Source organism: Carassius carassius, chromosome 43, assembly GCF_963082965.1.
Source record: "Carassius carassius chromosome 43, fCarCar2.1, whole genome shotgun sequence".
NCBI classification, from domain to species: Eukaryota; Metazoa; Chordata; class Actinopteri; order Cypriniformes; family Cyprinidae; genus Carassius; species Carassius carassius.
Genome location: NC_081797.1, coordinates 5,559,651 through 5,577,732, shown reverse-complemented (window position 1 = coordinate 5,577,732; position 18,082 = coordinate 5,559,651). Strand labels below are relative to the sequence as shown.

At 40.2% G+C, this 18,082-nt stretch overlaps 4 protein-coding genes across 5 annotated transcripts; 3 read left to right on the top strand and 1 right to left on the bottom strand.

The window, feature by feature from the left end:
• The first annotated feature begins 2,455 nt into the window (after window positions 1-2,455).
• LOC132124542 (CD59 glycoprotein-like) lies at window positions 2,456-5,379 on the top strand. Its single transcript, XM_059535600.1, has 4 exons — window positions 2,456-2,536; window positions 3,026-3,107; window positions 3,221-3,325; window positions 4,934-5,379. Exons 2-4 carry the CDS (start codon window positions 3,053-3,055, stop codon window positions 5,137-5,139), a joined length of 366 nt encoding a protein of 121 aa, XP_059391583.1. The 5' UTR covers window positions 2,456-2,536; window positions 3,026-3,052; the 3' UTR covers window positions 5,140-5,379.
• Window positions 5,380-5,829: 450 nt separating this feature from the next.
• Window positions 5,830-13,802, bottom strand: LOC132124983 (ATP-sensitive inward rectifier potassium channel 11-like). The gene is made up of 6 exons (XM_059536173.1): window positions 13,690-13,802; window positions 12,701-12,891; window positions 12,343-12,579; window positions 11,969-12,238; window positions 8,129-8,336; window positions 5,830-7,993 (listed from the first exon to the last, which is right to left on the bottom strand). The coding sequence occupies exons 2-6, from the start codon at window positions 12,857-12,859 to the stop codon at window positions 7,566-7,568; spliced, it is 1,302 nt and encodes a 433-aa protein (XP_059392156.1). The 5' UTR covers window positions 12,860-12,891; window positions 13,690-13,802; the 3' UTR covers window positions 5,830-7,565.
• Window positions 13,803-13,897: 95 nt separating this feature from the next.
• Window positions 13,898-15,223, top strand: LOC132124984 (BET1-like protein). Its single transcript, XM_059536174.1, has 4 exons — window positions 13,898-14,106; window positions 14,343-14,428; window positions 14,516-14,572; window positions 14,666-15,223. The coding sequence occupies exons 1-4, from the start codon at window positions 14,085-14,087 to the stop codon at window positions 14,831-14,833; spliced, it is 333 nt and encodes a 110-aa protein (XP_059392157.1). The 5' UTR covers window positions 13,898-14,084; the 3' UTR covers window positions 14,834-15,223.
• A 523-nt stretch (window positions 15,224-15,746) lies between these two features.
• LOC132125066 (cAMP-regulated phosphoprotein 19-like) lies at window positions 15,747-17,435 on the top strand. 2 transcript variants are annotated; one of them, XM_059536278.1, is made up of 3 exons: window positions 15,747-15,928; window positions 16,416-16,538; window positions 16,629-17,435. In XM_059536278.1, the coding sequence occupies exons 1-3, from the start codon at window positions 15,890-15,892 to the stop codon at window positions 16,797-16,799; spliced, it is 333 nt and encodes a 110-aa protein (XP_059392261.1). In that variant the 5' UTR covers window positions 15,747-15,889; the 3' UTR covers window positions 16,800-17,435. The 2 variants fall into 2 exon arrangements, with proteins under 2 accessions (XP_059392261.1, XP_059392260.1); XM_059536277.1 differs by having other exon boundaries at window positions 15,753-15,928; window positions 16,626-17,435.
• The last annotated feature ends 647 nt before the right edge of the window (window positions 17,436-18,082 follow it).

Here is an 18,082-nt window from a genome sequence, read left to right as displayed (position 1 = left end):
GAAATGCAGTTAGCATCTAACCAGAAGTGCAAGAATATAGTGTTTTATATACATAAAAGTGCAGAGTAATACAGAATGTACAGTGGAGTTGCTATATACAATATTGATCAGAGTATATACAGAATATAAATATGAATGCAATGTAGGGATTGTATATACATTATGAACAGAGCAATGAAGGATTATATATACATTATGAATAGCAGGAACGTGAGAACAGTGGTAATAAATACAGTTGGATGAGTGTGCAAAAGTATTGTTGAACAATGTATTATATGCAAAAAAAACAGCAGTGCAATGATATTTTTTGTAGAAATAGTTTACTGTGCTTGTACAGTAACAACTTTAGACAGTTTATAGTGTAATAGCTTTAACCATGTGCAGTCTGTGCAAAATATGAATAGTGCAAATAATGTATGTAAAGTACTGTGACCAGTGCAGTAAAAGAGCAGGTGCAGGTTAGATTGGTGGTGTGGCGTTCAGAAGTGTCACAGCCTCGGGGAAGAAACTCTTCCTGAGCCTAGTTCGAGAGCGTAGGCTCCTGTAACGCCTGCCGGATGGAAGGAGGGTGAAAAGTCCATGGTTAGGATGAGAGGCATCCTTGATGATGTTGGTGCTTGATCTGTGCATACTCCAGACAAGATTACTTTTCTTTGCAATATTATGGATAGCACTCATATTTTAGCTGGAAGCAATTGTTTGAAGTTTAAAACTTGAAGATGTGTGGATTACTTGTGTATTATAGTGATGTTTTTATCAGCTGTTCGGACTCTCATTCTGATGGCACCCATTCACTGCAGAGGATCCTTTGGTAAGCAAGTGATGTAATGCATTTCTTTAAATCCGGTCCAAAGAAGAAACAAACTCATCTGTTTTATTTTCAGTTCATTCTCAATTTTCAATTGAAGTTTACATTTTTAGGTTAACTATTCCTTTAATCTTGTCACCATTTATAGATAAGATGACTTACGTTTTTTTTTTTTTAACTTGATTGTTGCATATAAAAAAATAAAAATAAATTCTGATATTTGAAATTTAATGTAATTAACTTCACAGAATAAAAACACACAATCTGTTAACTGAAACCTAAACTACTAGTGAAATAGTTTTATTTTGTATTTTTTTTTTTAGGTTAGTTAGTCACAGAAACATTAAAATGCTGCACTGAATGCCACAGCCCAGACAAAGATCAAGTGGTCTTTGTTGCTCGTCTCACCACAGCTTCATTGTTCATCTGAGCCTAGATTTGGTGCTTTAAACACAGTCCCATTCTGACACTGTGGAAAAAGCCAATCACAATGCCTTCTCCTGGATATTAGCAATCTGACATGTGATGGATGATTTTCTGCTCCCTTTTGGTAATGTAGCCGAAAAGCATCAGCATGAGTACTTTTGTGGGCTGCCACACAAACAGCACCACTTCACTGTGTTTTAAAAACCAACAAATTCATTTCAACTCTATCATCATCAACTCTATCATTTCTGCTATCATCGTGTACAGATTCACAGTTGTATCGTGCCTTTTCAGATTCAGCCTGAAATAAGGGCAGCATTATTGAGATGACATTTGAATTGAGTGTCTCCATGACTGCAGAAAGGTTCGGGGAAATGTGACACAGGCCTTATTGTCAAGACCAGCTGCAGCGTTGAGAAACGTAGCAGAAAGGATTGGGTTTTAATTCTCATGGTCAGTCGTAATGCTGTACGGATAGAGAGACAATTAAATTGAATTGAAAACTAAAGTTCTGTTAACATAGTCAAGATCTTTTGTTTTGAGATTCTGTATAAGGTCTTTGTAAAGGCAAATTCTGAATGAGCTCTGTATTAGGTTAATATAAACCTGGTGTGGCTGTGCAAGATAATAATTTATTAAATTGCAATTGTAAGTCGTTTTGGATAAAAGCGTCTGCTAAATGCATAAATGTAAAGCGTATAAATCCACTCAATGTTGCATGCTTTTTTTAGCTGCAAAACGTAACTTCATTGTAACTGTGCGTTTAATCTGAATTAGTTTTCAAGTTACTTTCTGAACACCACGGACAATATCCACTTTTAAAATAAGAGCGGTTGCCACCTTTTGTAACTTAAATATGCTAGGTTTCTAGCTATTTTACTTGCAAAAAAAAAGAGTCCGTTATGCTGCTGCTTTATATTGCAAACTGGGAAACAGTTATCATGTTTAATTTACTATCATAATCATAAACACACTGGTTTGTCATGCAAAGAGTTTTACTGTTTACCACACTTATTATAGGTATTTACCTACAGTGGCTAATGAATCAGAAGTCATGCATGTGTAAGAGTTGTAATATAAGGTGGTCAGTCATTAATAATAATAGATTTTAAACATAATGTCTTGTTTTTGGGATCCGTTTAATCTGTCTTGGCATCTAGAAGAAACTCCATCAATGACATCATTCATGTCGGGCAAGGGTGAGGCTGGGCAAGAGCTCGAGCAGGGAAGAGGTGGCACCAGGAATGCTTTCGGACTGTTGAAACGCACAAGCTTGGACTAAGCCTTAATATTTCGAGCAGGGTAAGTGATATTTAATATAATTCTGATGCTGTTATTTTCCTACAGCTGTCATACAAGTATTGCAAAAGATATTTTAACATTTGTGCAATTACGGTTAGTTTTATTTTATGTATTGCATTATTCAATTTGTATATATTCAGTATAAACAACATTTATACTTTTTATATATGAATATATAATTCACAATGAATATATAAATTACTGTAATACAGTATTTGGCAAAAGTTGACTCACCAAGCTCACCAAGCTCAAGCTCACCAAGGCTGCTCAGAAATACAGTAAAACACTAATATTGTTAAACAGTATTTCAGTTTTGAAATTTAAAATTATAACTGTTTTCTATGTGAATATATTGTAAAATGTATTTTTTTTCCTGTGATGCAAAGCTGAATTGTCTTCAGTTGGCACATGATCCTTTACAAATCATTAATTTTCATTAATATTCTGATTTGCTTTTTTGAATTTTAGTTTACTGTTGTTCATTATCAGTCTCTTAGGTCTGAAGGTTTTCTCATAATGAAGTGCTCTCTTGGACTTTTTCTATTGGTCTGTTGTGTGACTCTTAGCTTGGGTAAGTTAACGCACATGATTGTTGGCTTAGTTTTGTGTGGCTTTGGTCATGACCTCAGTGCTTTTTATTTGAAACAGTCGTTAAGCATTATGGAACCCAATTCTCCTCTGCAGGCTCGTCTCTTCGATGCTACAGGTGTGAGGATTACACTGGGGGACGATGTGAAGTGCAGGAAGTTTGTTCTTATGAGGATGCATGTTTATATCTTCATGAGAAAGGTTTGTGGATGGCGTTATGCAGTGCTACAGATCCTCCTGAGAGGATTTTACATTGTTATTTATTTTATTAGTTTAGTGTTTGGTTCATGTATACATTTTAAACACAATTAATGTTTAAATTTATATTGTATTATATTATATTATTATCCAACATCTGCAAACAAGTGACACTAGGCATTTTATAAAAATTAACATCACTTTTCTGAACTCCTGATGAAATGAGTACTTTCCAATGAAGTTAATTAGTGCTGTGTAAGTTTCTAAGTACAGTATAGGGACTTTTTATAACTAATCACAAACTATACTAAAGTTTGCTAAATGTGACCCTGGAGCACAAAACCAGACTTAAGTTCCTGCGGTATAATTTTAGCAATAGCCCAAAAAAAAAAAAAAACATTGTATGGGTAAAAATTATAAAAATTTTTATTCAGTAAATATCATGTTTCATGAAGATATCGATAGCGATATTCCTACCGTAAATATATCAAAACTTAATTTTTGATCGATAATATGCATTATTGAGAATTTTCTTTTCTTTTCTTTTCTTTACCCTCAGATTCCAGATTTTCAAATAGTTGTATCTCGGCCAAATATTGTCCGATCCTAATAAACCATACATCAATGGAAAGCTTATTTTTGAAAGATTGACACTTAAGACTGGTTTTGTGGATCATTGTCACAAATAATCACTTACTTAATACTGTTAATTGATTCGTAATTAAATGTCCATCAAAACAGTTTCTTTTAAATAAAAATTTGTTAGTTTTTAGTTTGATAAAGTTTTGGTGTTTTAGAGATGGAATTGTTTATTGAACAGCCTTCAGATTTCTTTGTAATGAAATCATACTGAAATGAAGGAAATGAAAATTAAGAAATGCTCCAGAACAAATAAATAACAATACAGTTATTCAGTTATTCAATTATATACAGCTACAGTATTTAATATTTATTTTATTTTCTAAGAATGAATTCAGTTCACACAACTTGTACATTTAAATGTGCTGTATGTAAGTTTTTGAAAATACCATAATATGTGCAGATAGAAACTTGCTCAGTTAACATAGTTGTTTATCTGAAAAACAATGCTACAGTCAGTTATTCTCCTTTGAAATGTGTGTTCCGGATGGAATGTCGGTCTTTGCCAGCCCACTGCCAGTTTACCCAAGTTGGCGGAAAACACAGCGTATTTAATTTCATTTATCTTCAAGTGCACTCGTTCCTGTTTGTGTGGTCAATCTGGCAACCTGCGTGTGTGTCAAGTCTGAGGAGGAGGGGCCGTGTGAAAAAAAACCTTTCCAATATTTTGAATTTGGACTGCAATACATAGATCAACCACTAGTTGTCAATCCTACATACTGCACCTTTACATTTTTATAGTATAGTGTATATAGTATTTAAATTCTATAGTATAAATAAGTTGATAATTTCAATTCTAACTTAGTTTTTATTAACTGCTTGACAAATATGCTTCTTTTAAAATAACATTAATTTAATTAATATAATACAATTTGTTTTGTTATCTTTTTTAACGCAATGGCATTCATGACTTATTTTTTATTTATTTAAATATTCTATTCTATTCACTAACTAACAGTTTGCATTTTCTAGGTGGGAAGACCATTCGCCGGTGCATTCGTCACACTGACTGTGATAACTCTCGTCTGTCCCAGCAGTTTCCGTCTATATATGAATATACTTACAGGTGCTGCAACAGCGACCTGTGTAACAGTGGACCAGCGACCGCAGCAAGCATGTGGATCTTATCTCTGCTGGCAGTGCCCATCAGCCTCTGGTCCTGCTGCATCACTGCATGATTTCTCAGTAGTGTCCTCGAAAAGCTATTTCTTGCCATACCATTTATGGATATCTATATATTTACAATGTACCATTATTTGTGATCATTTGGTTTTAACTAACCACTCGTATATAAAAAAGCACTGCTTGTTGTAAACAATTTTTATTCTAATACCATTGACATTTTCATTTTTATTTAAAAAAAATTTATTTCTATTTTGGCTGATATTTGAAAAGAACGCAGAAAAATATTTGAAATTTTCATAAATCACCTTTGTATGTGGTACCTTATAAATAACTAATTAAAAATAAACCTTGATATTCTAAATTTATACATTTGTGAATGTTTTTAAAAACAGGTGCTTTTGAGGTTGTCTTACCCTTTACCATCTTAAATGTCCAATTTCAAACCACCTGCACTGCTTTAAGTGTCCAGTCAGCACCGCGGACAGCTCCACTTCATCTAGCCATTTAAATGCAGCACCTAACATCAATATAACAATAAAATAGCTAAAAAGTACGAATATATTCAGTGAGTGGATTTAAAACAGCCGATTTTAAAATCTCAACCAACTGAATGCAGATTGAACAGTTTCTCTCACTGCAAAGTCTCTAAAAGTATAGTCAGCCCAGCTGCTGACCCCTAATCCTGTAACATAACATGCCATTTTCCGAAAAAAAAGTAAAGAAAATTTCTGGAATTCATTCAGTTAGATATATAAAATGTAATTTACTTTATTAAATATGTGAAATACACAAAATAAATAAACCCACAGATATTTAAACAGTTAAATCAACATGGAATGTATTCTCTAATGGTCACATTTACATTAGAGTCATTAGTTCATGATGCAATGTGTTTTAGGAGTTCAGGTCCTCTAGTTCACAACACATAATTGCACAAGCCCACACAAGGTAAACACAATATGTAAACTCTTACAAACTAAACAACTATGATAGCCACATTAAAGGGATAGTCCACCCAAAAATTACAATTTTTCTATTATTTTCTCACCATCATGTCATTCCAAACTTGTATGACTTTCTTTCTGCTGTGGAATGTGGAAGATATTTTGAATAATGTTTGTAACAAAATGGTTTCAGTTTCCATTTACTTCCACTGTATGAATAAAAAAAAAAAACAATATAAGTCAAAGAGAACCAATACTGTTTGGTTACCAGCATTCTTCAAAATATCTGTTTGAGTGTGTGTGTTCCACAGAAGACATACAGGTTTGGAATAACATGAGTGTGAGTAAATGATTCCCATTGACTGGTTCCCATTGACTTGCATTGTATTATTTATCTATACAATTGTAGTCAATGGAACTGAAACGGTTTAGATACCAAATATCTTCTTTTAAAGAATGTTGGTAATTAAACAGTTTTGGTTCCCAATGAATTACAAAGATGGAAGTCAAAGGGAATCAAACCTTTCTGGTTACTAACATTCTTCAAAATGTTCTATTTTAGGGTCAGGTCATACAGGTTGGGAACAATCTAAAACTCAAAACATAAACACATCTCATCTCAGAAAACAAGATGAGAACACAAAAAGGCAAAGAATATTTTTAAAAGGGTTATGGTATCAAAACCCAACATGCAAACATACTGTACAACTGTCACTTGTTTGCTTTAACAGCGGCAATAATACATTTTAATTGAGGTATATGCCATATTTAATTTGACGTGAATAAAAACAAAGCTGTGGCAAATAGAAACCCATTCTGTTAAATCGTTTGTGCAGTGTTAAAGTTTTTAGTCATGTTTAATGTGTCATGTGTATTGACTTAACTTCTATCAACCACAACCTGCTTTTAATTCTCACTGAACAAATTATGGCATCTACCCTAACTATGGTCCATATCTTGACCAGTACTGCCAAGATAGCACATTTTCGGTTAAAACAATCCTAAAATTCATTATATTGCTGGCAGAAAAGGACAAAATCAACAAGAAATTCTCAGAGGTAATCAAAAACAATGCCGCAGATGTGCAAGTTTTGACAGTTTACAAAACAATGCGTAGTATAAAACCTATTTGAGACTATTATTTATAACATTCTTGACTATGAAAGATATAGTTTACCAAAAATTCTGTCATCATTTCCTCACCCTCATGTTGTTCCGAACCAATAAGACTTTGGCGAATCTTCGAAACACAAATTAAGGTATTTTGAATAAAACCTCCAATACTTCTGTCCACCCATTACAAGACCAGGTAACAAAAATCAAAAGGTTATAAAGAAGGTGTAAAAAAAAAAAAAGAAAAAAAAAGGCATATGGATTAAGCGGTTTAATCCAAGCCTTGTGAGTTTGGAACGACATGAGGGTGAGTAAATATTGACAGAATTTTTCGGGTGAACTAACCCTTCAAGCAAACTAGTTATAAGTAACTGCTGTTATTTCTACTTCCATATCTGGAAAACCAAATAAATGTTTTTGTTCTAATCACTCATGTCCTCCATTGTTTCTTCTTCCATCTCTCTGCCTATTTCCTCAAGTTTCACTGTTTTCTTTTGACCCTTCTTCTCCTCCTCCTTCTCTGTTTGCACGTACCAAGGCTTGGCTGTCATGTCATCGCAGGCCCTGCCACCACCCCTCCTGTAACCACCCCGTCCTGCCCTCACCAGCCCCCAGCCCTGAGGTTTACCCTCGTGGGGTCCACTGTCTTGCACACCTCTGGTGTGGTCCAGCTCCTTAGCACTGAGAGCCGGCATGCGGACTGGGACGGTGTTTCCAAATTTGGAGTAGTCGACAGAGTAGCGCCCATCCTCCTCTGTCATAATGGAGACGAAGCGCCGACCCCACAAGATCTCCTCTGGTGTGTAGGATGTGCGGGCCTGCATTGTGATGCCAGTGGTCTCAACAACACCTGGTAGAACAGAAACATCGGCTCGGTTTCAAAACCTAGTGAGCTATACAAAATCATTTAAGTTTAGAAATGACTGGAATTAATTAACTGACTACTATTAAAATGATTCCAATAAAGAGAATGCACTCCATTCACCTTCCAAAATGACAATGATCTCCAGGTCTTCGGTAGCCAGTGACTGTGCTGAGACCTCGTACAGCGGACTTCCTCTGTCAATGGTGTGACTGATTATAAGTGGCGAGACCAGGAATATGCCATTGCTCCTGAGAGGGTTTTCCACCTGGATATCAAGCTGGCAAACAGGAATCACCTCACCCTCCGCAGTCACTGTCCGCCGAATCACCTGAAGAACAGAAATCAAGATTAGGGTGGAAATCAACTCAAGAAGTTCTGGACAGAAGAACTACATGCTTAAAAATAAAGGGTTTTCACAGCGATTCCATAGGAGAACCATTCAGTGATCCATCCATCCATCCATCTTCTTCCGCTTATCCGGGGCCGGGTCGCGGGGGCAGCAGTCTAAGCAGAGAACCCCAGACTTCCCTCTCCCTAGACACTTCCTCCAGCTCTTCTGGGGGGACACCGAGGCGTTCCCAGGCCAGCCGGGAGACATAGTCTCTCCAGCGTGTCCTAGGTCTTCCCCGGGGTCTCCTCCCAGTGGGACGCGCCCGGAACACCTTCCCGGGAAGGCGTCCAGGAGGCATCCGGAACAGATGCCCGAGCCACCTCAGCTGACCCCTCTCGATGTGAAGGAGCAGCGGCTCTACTCTGAGCTCCTCCCGGGTGACTGAGCTTCTCACCCTATCTCTAAGGGATCGCCCAGCCACCCTGCGGAGAAAGCTCATTTCGGCCGCCTGTATCCGGGATCTTGTCCTTTCGGTCATGACCCAAAGCTCATGACCATAGGTGAGAGTAGGAACGTAGATTGACCGGTAAATCGAGAGCTTCGCCTTGCGGCTCAGCTCTTTCTTCACCACAACAGACCGGTACATCGACCGCATTACTGCAGAAGCTGCACCGATCCGTCTGTCAATCTCCCGTTCCATCCTTCCCTCACTCGTGAACAAGACCCCAAGATACTTAAACTCCTCCACTTGAGGCAGGAACTCTCCACCAACCTGAAGTGGGCAAGCCACCCTTTTCCGACTGAGGAACATGGCCTCGGATTTGGAGGTGCTGATTCTCATCCCAGCCGCTTCACACTCAGCTGCAAACCGTCCCAGTGCATGCTGAAGGTCCTGGCTTGATGAAGCCAACACGACAACATCATCCGCAAAGAGCAGAGACGAAATCGTGTTGTCACCAAACCTGACCCCCTCCGGCCCCTGGCTGCGCCTAGAAATTCTGTCCATAAAAATCATGAACAGAACCGGCGACAAAGGGCAGCCCTGCCGGAGTCCAACACGCACCGGGAACAAGTCTGACTTACTGCTGGCAATACGAACCAAGCTCCTGCTCCGGTCGTACAGGGACCGGATAGCCCTTAGCAAAGGGCCCCGGACTCCATACTCCCGGAGCACCCTCCACAGGCCGCCGCGAGGGACACAGTCGAATGCCTTCTCCAAATCCACAAAGCACATGTGGACTGGTTGGGCAAACTCCCATGAACCCTCCAGCACCCCGTAGAGGGTATAGAGCTGGTCCAGTGTTCCACGGCCTGGACGAAAACCACACTGTTCCTCCTGAATCCGAGGTTCTACTATCGGCCGGATTCTCCTCTCCAGTACCCTGGCATAGACTTTCCCAGGGAGGCTGAGAAGTGTGATCCCCCTGTAGTTGGAACACACCCTCCGGTCCCCCTTCTTAAAAAGAGGGACCACCACCCCGGTCTGCCATCCCAGAGGCACCGTCCCCGACTGCCACGCGATGCTGCAGAGGCGTGTCAGCCAAGACAGCCCCACAACATCCAGAGACTTGAGGTACTCAGGGCGGATCTCATCCACCCCCGGTGCCTTGCCACCGAGGAGTTTCTTGACTACCTCGGTGACTTCAGCTTGGGTGATGGACGAGTCCACATCTGAGCCCTCAGCCTCTGCTTCCTCAATGGAAGACGTGACAGCGGGATTGAGGAGATCCTCGAAGTATTCCTTCCACCGTCCAACGACATCCCCAGTTGAGGTCAACAGCTCCCCACCTCTACTGTAAACAGCATTGGTAGGGCACTGCTTCCCTCTCCTGAGGCGCCGGACGGTTTGCCAGAATCTCTTCGAGGCCGACCGATAGTCCTTCTCCATGGCCTCACCGAACTCCTCCCAGGCCCGAGTTTTTGCCTCCACAACCACCCGGGCTGCAGTCCGCTTGGCCTGCCGGTACCTATCAGCTGCCTCAGGAGTCCCACAAGCCAACCAGGCCCAATAGGACTCCTTCTTCAGCTTGACGGCATCCCTTACTTCCGGTGTCCACCACCGGGTTCGGGGATTGCCGCCTCGACAGGCACCGGAGACCTTACGGCCACAGCTCCGAGCGGCCGCTTCGACAATGGAGGTGGAGAACATGGTCCACTCGGACTCAATATCTCCAGCCTCCCTCGGGATCCGGTTGAAGCTCTGCCGGAGGTGGGAGTTGAAGATCTCTCTGACAGGAGGCTCTGCCAAACGTTCCCAGCAGACCCTCACAGTACGTTTGGGTCTGCCGAGTCTGTCCAGCTTCCTCCCCCGCCATCGAATCCAACTCACCACCAGGTGGTGATCAGTTGACAGCTCCGCCCCTCTCTTCACCCGAGTGTCCAAGACATACGGCCGGAGGTTGGATGAAACGACCACAAAGTCGATCATCGACCTACGGCCTAGGGTGTCATGGTGCCACGTGTACTGATGGACACCCTTATGCTTGAACATGGTGTTCGTTATGGACAAGCTGTAACTAGCACAGAAGTCCAATAACTGAACACCACTCGGGTTCAGATCAGGGGGGCCGTTCCTCCCAATCACGCCCCTCCAGGTGTCACTGTCGTTGCCCACATGGGCGTTGAAATCCCCCAGTAAAACGATGGAGTCCCCAGTCGGAGCACTTTCCAGCACCCCTCCCAGAGACTCCAAGAAGGCCGGGTACTCTGCACTGCCGTTCGGCCCGTAGGCACAAACGACAGTGAGAGACCTATCCCCGACCCGAAGGCGCAGGGAAGCGACCCTCTCGTTCACCGGGGTAAACTCCAACACATGGCAGCTGAGCTGGGGGGCTATAAGCAGACCCACACCAGCCCGCCGCCTCTCACCATGGGCAACTCCAGAGTGGTGAAGAGTCCATCCTCTCTCGAGGAGTGTGGTTCCAGAGCCCAAGCTGTGCGTAGAGGTGATCCCGACTATCGCTAGTCGGAACCTCTCAACCTCACGCACAATCTCGGGCTCCTTTCCCACCAGTGAGGTGACATTCCACGTCCCTAGAGCTAGTTTCCGTGTCCAGGGATCGGGCTGTCGAGGCCCCCGCCTTCGACTGCTGCCCGATTCTCTAAGCACCGGCCCCTTACAGTCCCTCCTGTAGGTGGTGAGCCCACGGGAAGGCGGCCCCACGTCGCTCCTTCGGGCTGAGCCCGGCCGGACCCCGTGGGGGGAGGCCCGGCCACCAGGCGCTCGCATACGAGCCCCAACCCCGGGCCTGGCTCCAGGGTGGGGCCCCGGCTGCGCCATACCGGGCGACGTCACGGTCCTTTTATGTAATCTTTTCATAAGGGGTTTGTGAACCGCTCTTAGTCTGACCCGTCGCCTAGGACCTGTTTGCCTTGGGAGACCCTACCAGGGGCATATAGCCCCGGACAACATAGCTCCTAGGGTCATTCGGGTACTCAAACCCCTCCACCACGTTAAGGTGGCAGTTCAAGGAGGACCATTCAGTGATCAGTTCAAAAATTTAAAGAACCTTTCACTTCTACAGAATCTTCTGTTTAATGGAAGAGTCCCATTGATGCTAAAAGTTCTTCATGAAACCATAGAAACCAATAAAGAAGTTTTTTCAGTTGAAGTTGAAGATATTTGTCACCTGCAGCTGTATGGTGGCCGAGATGATCATGCTCTTCCTCAGATCCCCGACACGGAACATGAACGTTGGTCGGCCGTTTCGCGGTGCAATGACTGCGTTACGCGAGAAGATGAGGGTCTCTGCTCTCCGGTTGGCTTGAGCTGTCTTCATGAAAACACAGCCCAGCATGATGGCATTGATGATCAAGCCCAGAATGTTCTGGATAATGAGGACTATGATGGCCAGTGGACATTCCTCAGTCACCATTCGTCCTCCAAAACCAATAGTCACCTGATATTACAAAAATTACTGATATTAAAGGTTCAATAAAGCTCAGCTATTTGTTTCTCAGTGAGTCGACAACTGGATTCAAATCCTTCCAGATTGCTCCTTACCTGCACCTCGATAGAGAACAGAAAGGCAGAGGTGAAGGAGTGAATGGAAGTGACACATGGCACAGGTCCAGGCTCGTTGGGATCTCGAGGCTCCAGATCGCCGTGGGCGAATGCTAAGAGCCACCACACCATGGCAAAGAGCATCCAGGAGCAGAGGAACGCCGAAGTGAAGATGAGCAGGGAATGCTGCCATTTGAGGTCCACCATGGTGGTGAAAACATCTTGGAGGAACCGGCCCTGAGAAGAAACAGAATTAAATCAATACAGTGTATCGCATCAGTTGCCTAATAAATACATACTACAACATGTGAGTGAATTTAAACACTTGTTTGGACCAGAGTTTATATGTGCAACGCACCTGTTCTCGTATATTCTTGTGGGCAACATTACAAGACCCGCTCTTGGTGATGAAACGTGCCCTCTGTGACTTTGGTCGGATGCGACTGGGTTGTGTGGCATCCTCTGCGAGTCGTGTTAAAAGGAAACCATCAGACAAAAGGCCTTTGCGGGCCAACATTATGACAATCTGTGGCTGATTGGTGCTCCACACTACAAAAAGAACAAAAGAAACGCATATATAAATTAAATTAGTTCATTTTAAAAGCAAAATTACATTAGCACTAAGAGGTTGTCTCTATAACACTTTGCTTAATTACAAATAAATATTTTTTTTTGTTCACCTATATTGAAGATAAATGTATTTTAATTACATATATAGACTTCCATCAAGTTGAATTTCGGTTTCAACAAACTAATAAACTTAACGTGATGCATATTTGTCGATTGTACATAAATGAAACAAGACTGAGATGTATGTATAGAACTAATAAACAAAATAAATATTGTATAATATTATATATAATATTAGCACATTTAAGATTATATATATATATATATATATATATATATATATATATATATATATATATATATATATATATATATATATATATATATCACATTTAAAAGCACATTTTATGCTGTGCATTGTATTCGTAAGATCGTACATTATGGATTCAGCGGACAGTTGTGGTTGTAATCATTAAACAAAAGCACTGGCATATCACAATCCGCGCTCCTGTTAAAACATCAGTATTAAAAGAGTTAATTGTATTCAAAAATCACCATCGTAAACCCCGCTTCATGTTCTTTTATATCTGGGTGGAAATCCACTTCAAACATAGTGCAGTAGAAAATATGTTTATTGTAATGCACATAAAATGCACACGCGCAGTCAAACACGCAAATATGATCAAATTGTATTTTGCGTCCGTTATTGCAATTTGCGATTCGTCGTTATGATGACCATATTACCAAGATTATGCATTAAAAAATAAATATGCTTACCAGCACAACGGTGACACGCGCTTTTTACTTCATATCAAATGTCGTTTAAAATAAATAAATAAATAAATAAATAATAATAACCGAACAAAATGTTTAAAGCAAACGCAAGCAGATGGCTGGCTAGGAAGCTTATGCAATCAGACGGAGTCCTTATGACAGAAAAATGAATGATTGGCGGACAAACATATCCCAGAATCCCCAGCGACTGTACTCTGCTGCGCTGATCAGCGGTTCGCTTCGAGACAAATGTGAGCTGTTGAACAGTTGACAACAGTTTTACTGAACGTCTGAGTGTTAGCTTTTGTTTAAGAAGTCACTTACAGTTAAAACGAATAGTTTTTAGTGCTATTCGGCGTGTTTAAGAGTGTGGTTATTAGCCGCTTGGCTCTTTAAAGATGGCTGATTCATGGAATCGAGGTAAGTGACACGTAGTAGTTTTATTTTAGTATAAAGTCATATTTTCATTTCAGCTATTTTATTAGTATATCCACATGATATTTCAATATTACGATGCCTCTCTGGTCTAAACAAAATTATATTTATTGTTGATGTTACTAGTGCAAGTAAACTCGAAAATGAATGTGTCCAGATATGAAATCATGTAGTGTTTTTTTTTTTAAGCTTAATAACAGTGAATTGTGTGTGATTGACAGGACATGGTGCTGTGGATGACATGTTGGATGCTGAAAACAGACTGATGGCAGAAAATCTGGCCAGTAAAGTCTCTAGACTCAAATCTGTAAGTCAGATTTCTATATATAATGTGATTCTATTGTATTTTTTAAGTCATTTTGTTGCATTAAAATGTTATTGGTCTCATTCACAGCTGGCGTATGACATTGACAAAGACGCTGAGGAACAGAACACATACTTGGATGGCATGGTTGTTTATTTTTATGACATTGTTGTATGTTGTATTTGCAGTGTTGGCACATGGGTTTAACTCATCATGTGTTCAACATCCTTGTTTACTCAGGACTCCAATTTTCTCAGTGCAACTGGCCTGTTGACTGGAAGTGTGAAGAGGTTTTCCACAATGGTACGATCCGGCCGAGACAACAGAAAGATCTTGTGTTACATAGCCGTGGGTTTGGTTGTGGTCTTCTTCCTGCTGTACTATCTAGTGTCACGGCTCCAGAACTAACGGGACTATTGCTAGTATTTTAGAACAGTTTCTCAGTTGTATGAGAATGCTTGGTCCTCTCATGAGGAGATTACAGTGAAGTGTACAGCGGATGTCTTTGCATTAACAGAAAAGACGAATGACTGTGGCGTGAGGATGATTTATCACATTTCACTTTATTTAAGCACACCCTTTGTTTACACTATCGAATGTGGTCTGTTCAGGTGTATATTTTTTATTCATATTAGAAAGAAACATGCCATTGACCAATATTTGCTGTTTTATTTCAAATTAAATAAAAGCATATTTTTATATTGTTTTACCATTGTAGATTATGTATGTAAATGAAACTAAGGATAATTGTGTACATTAAGATGATTTAAATGCAAATGCTTTTCTTGTGATTTTGCTTTTCTATCCAACCCAAAAAATAAACTGATATGAAGTGTGCTGACATGACATTCATTTAAAACTGTTTGAGATAAATCAGATGCACAAAATCATAACATTTTATTTTTGTAAATGAAATAGTTTAATCTCCTGAAATGTTTTCTGTCATCTGATTGATATTTCATACATTTATAGAATGTAAACTGAGTTTTTTGTATAATTCTTACATTTTCAGGTCATGCTTCACGTGTCCTTCTGATGTGAAGTCATTAATTAAAACTAGAGCTTTGATCATAAAACTGAACATTTAATTATAATCTTACTAAGACACAAATCTCATATTTATATGCATTTTATGTAAGCAGTCTGCTCTACTGTTCAATAAACGTTTTCATTTCATAATTCTAAATTTATAATAAAATAAATTTATATGCATTTTAATATATGAAACAAAAGGTATTTGTCATTATGCCGCTGTTATCCTCCAGTCCGCGGGGCGGCGGTGTAGCTCACAGTGATCGTGTGAGTCGCGTCGTGTTTCTCTCGAGGAAGAACATTCGGGATTTTCAAGACGGCGGCAGACGGTCAGTTAACGATCTTTCCCGACGGCTCTCAAAGGGCGAGTAAAGAGTGTCCTGTTTTTTGTCTTTTGTTTTATTTTGTTTTTGTTGCATTTAATCTGTCCTGATGTCCGGTGAAGTGGAGGCGAGCACGGAGGAGCAGCAGGTTTGTTTATTCAAACACGTTTTGTATGCGGCCATTCCGCATCTGACAATATGATTGTATTGATTCACTTTACCTTCGTGTTAAAATAAAATCTCCATAAATCTATCGGGTTTGCACCTGCTAGACCATATAAAACAACCGCTCTACTTAAAAGCTATTTTTTTATAGTCTTTTTGAACAATGTATGTGTTTGTAGTTCGGCTTCATGCTGAAAACGTAGCTTCTTTAGACTAACGTTTGCTCTAAAATTTAATATGTGTCTATAATAGAACTGTAAATAGTTGTATGTATAATATATGCTTATAATAACTTTTTTCAGGGGGAAATTAAGTTTTAAGTTTTCAAAAAATCGTTTTATATTGCTTGGTTCAATGTAGATGTTCTAACTTTAACAATTTGTTTTGGGGTAAAAACAACTATCTAGATCTGCTTCCTACTGCTTAAGAATTTGTGTTTTGACGTGGATTTCATCCCACATTTAATGTAGGAGATGCAGGACACTGTTGTAAGTCCAGAAAAGGCTGAAGAGGTCAAACTGAAGGCCCGATACCCCCATCTCGGGACCAGGCCGGGGGGGTCCGATCTTTTGCGAAAAAGACTCCAAAAAGGGGTATGTTTCTGAAAACCAATTTTAAAATATAAGTTCAGTATTGAAAACAATGCTCACAATTGAAAATAATGACGCTGTTATTCACAGCAGCAAAAATACTTCGACTCGGGCGACTATAACATGGCCAAAGCCAAGATGAAGAACAAGCAGCTCCCGACAGCAGCGGCGGAGAAGACGGAGATCACTGGAGACCACATCCCCACCCCTCAGGACCTGCCCCAGCGCAAACAGTCTCTGGTGGCCAGCAAACTCGCCGTCTGATGCCATTCCTGCCCTCTCCACTGTGTTCCCTCAGCCTCGAGTGTTTTTTGTCTTTCTTTTGCTGTCTTTTCTTACTCTCTTTATCTTCTGCCTGTAGAAACGTCCCAATATATACATGTACTGTTGTTACCATCACACTCGGATCTACCCCAAAACAGTCTGATGTATTGATGCTAAGGTTTAAACACAGAAATCATGGGAGATCAGTATTATTTTAGGGTTTTCCATCACTTTTTGATCTTCTTTGTTCTGTGCTTGTCTTGAAATAAGATCTGCATGAATAGAAAACATGGACTGGACTTGAAATAATCACATCCACCTCTTCTGCCACAACTGTGCCTCTTAGAAGAAGCAAAAGGCCTCGTAGACATCAGCTGATTTAAGTTGAAGAAACTCCATGCGCTCTTGAAGTTCGTTGGTTGAGATTTGCGGTTTGGCTCCTACTTGTGAATTATAAAAAAAAAAACGACCTGAAAACTGTCTGTTTCTGTCGGGTGACGTGTGTTCGCTCACACTGAGACGTGTGTTGAGCTCTTCGCTTGATCTCTAGATTGTGTTGGCAGAACACTGGAGCTGTACAAACGTTTACTGTCACAACTGTGCCACTTGTTTTGTAAATAAACGAAGTTTTGCACATGTGCCGCGTGACTGAGTAGTTGTTTCTGAACTCTACAGGTTGGAGATTTGCTGTTGAAAAAGTAAAATTATTTTAATTATCTAGACAAATTTGAATGGAAACTACTAGCATTGAGCTTTGTCTAGTCAAATTTGATTCATGTCTTAGTTAAATTAAAATTTAACCAAACCTTTCACTGATTTAGCTTGCACTGTTCACTGACTGAATTTTCATGTAATACAAATAACCAACTTAAGAATTTTTCATTGTCTTTAGTATATCTGGGTGGAGTGCAATTACTCACTCTTTCCAGCCCATTCTCTGCCATGTTGACTTGTGTTATTGTTAGATTTTTTTTTTTAAGCGACTGTTCATATCAAAGCAAAGAAGATGAACAAATAGCTCCTGTCAGCAGAGAGGACATAGATATACAAAGAACCTATTCACATTTGAAGAGACATAAATAATGCATGGCCCTGTTTCCACAGCATTCATTCTTATAGTTTCCTTTTCAGGTGACTATAATATGGCCAAAGCTTGTAATTTAAAATTACCAGAAGACGGCACTGTTTCCAAGCCTTTCCTTGCCACGGTGTCTCTCCCACCTCCCCCCTACATTTTTTCTTTTTCTTTTCTTTTTGGTGAGTAACAGCTTTACGTATACGAC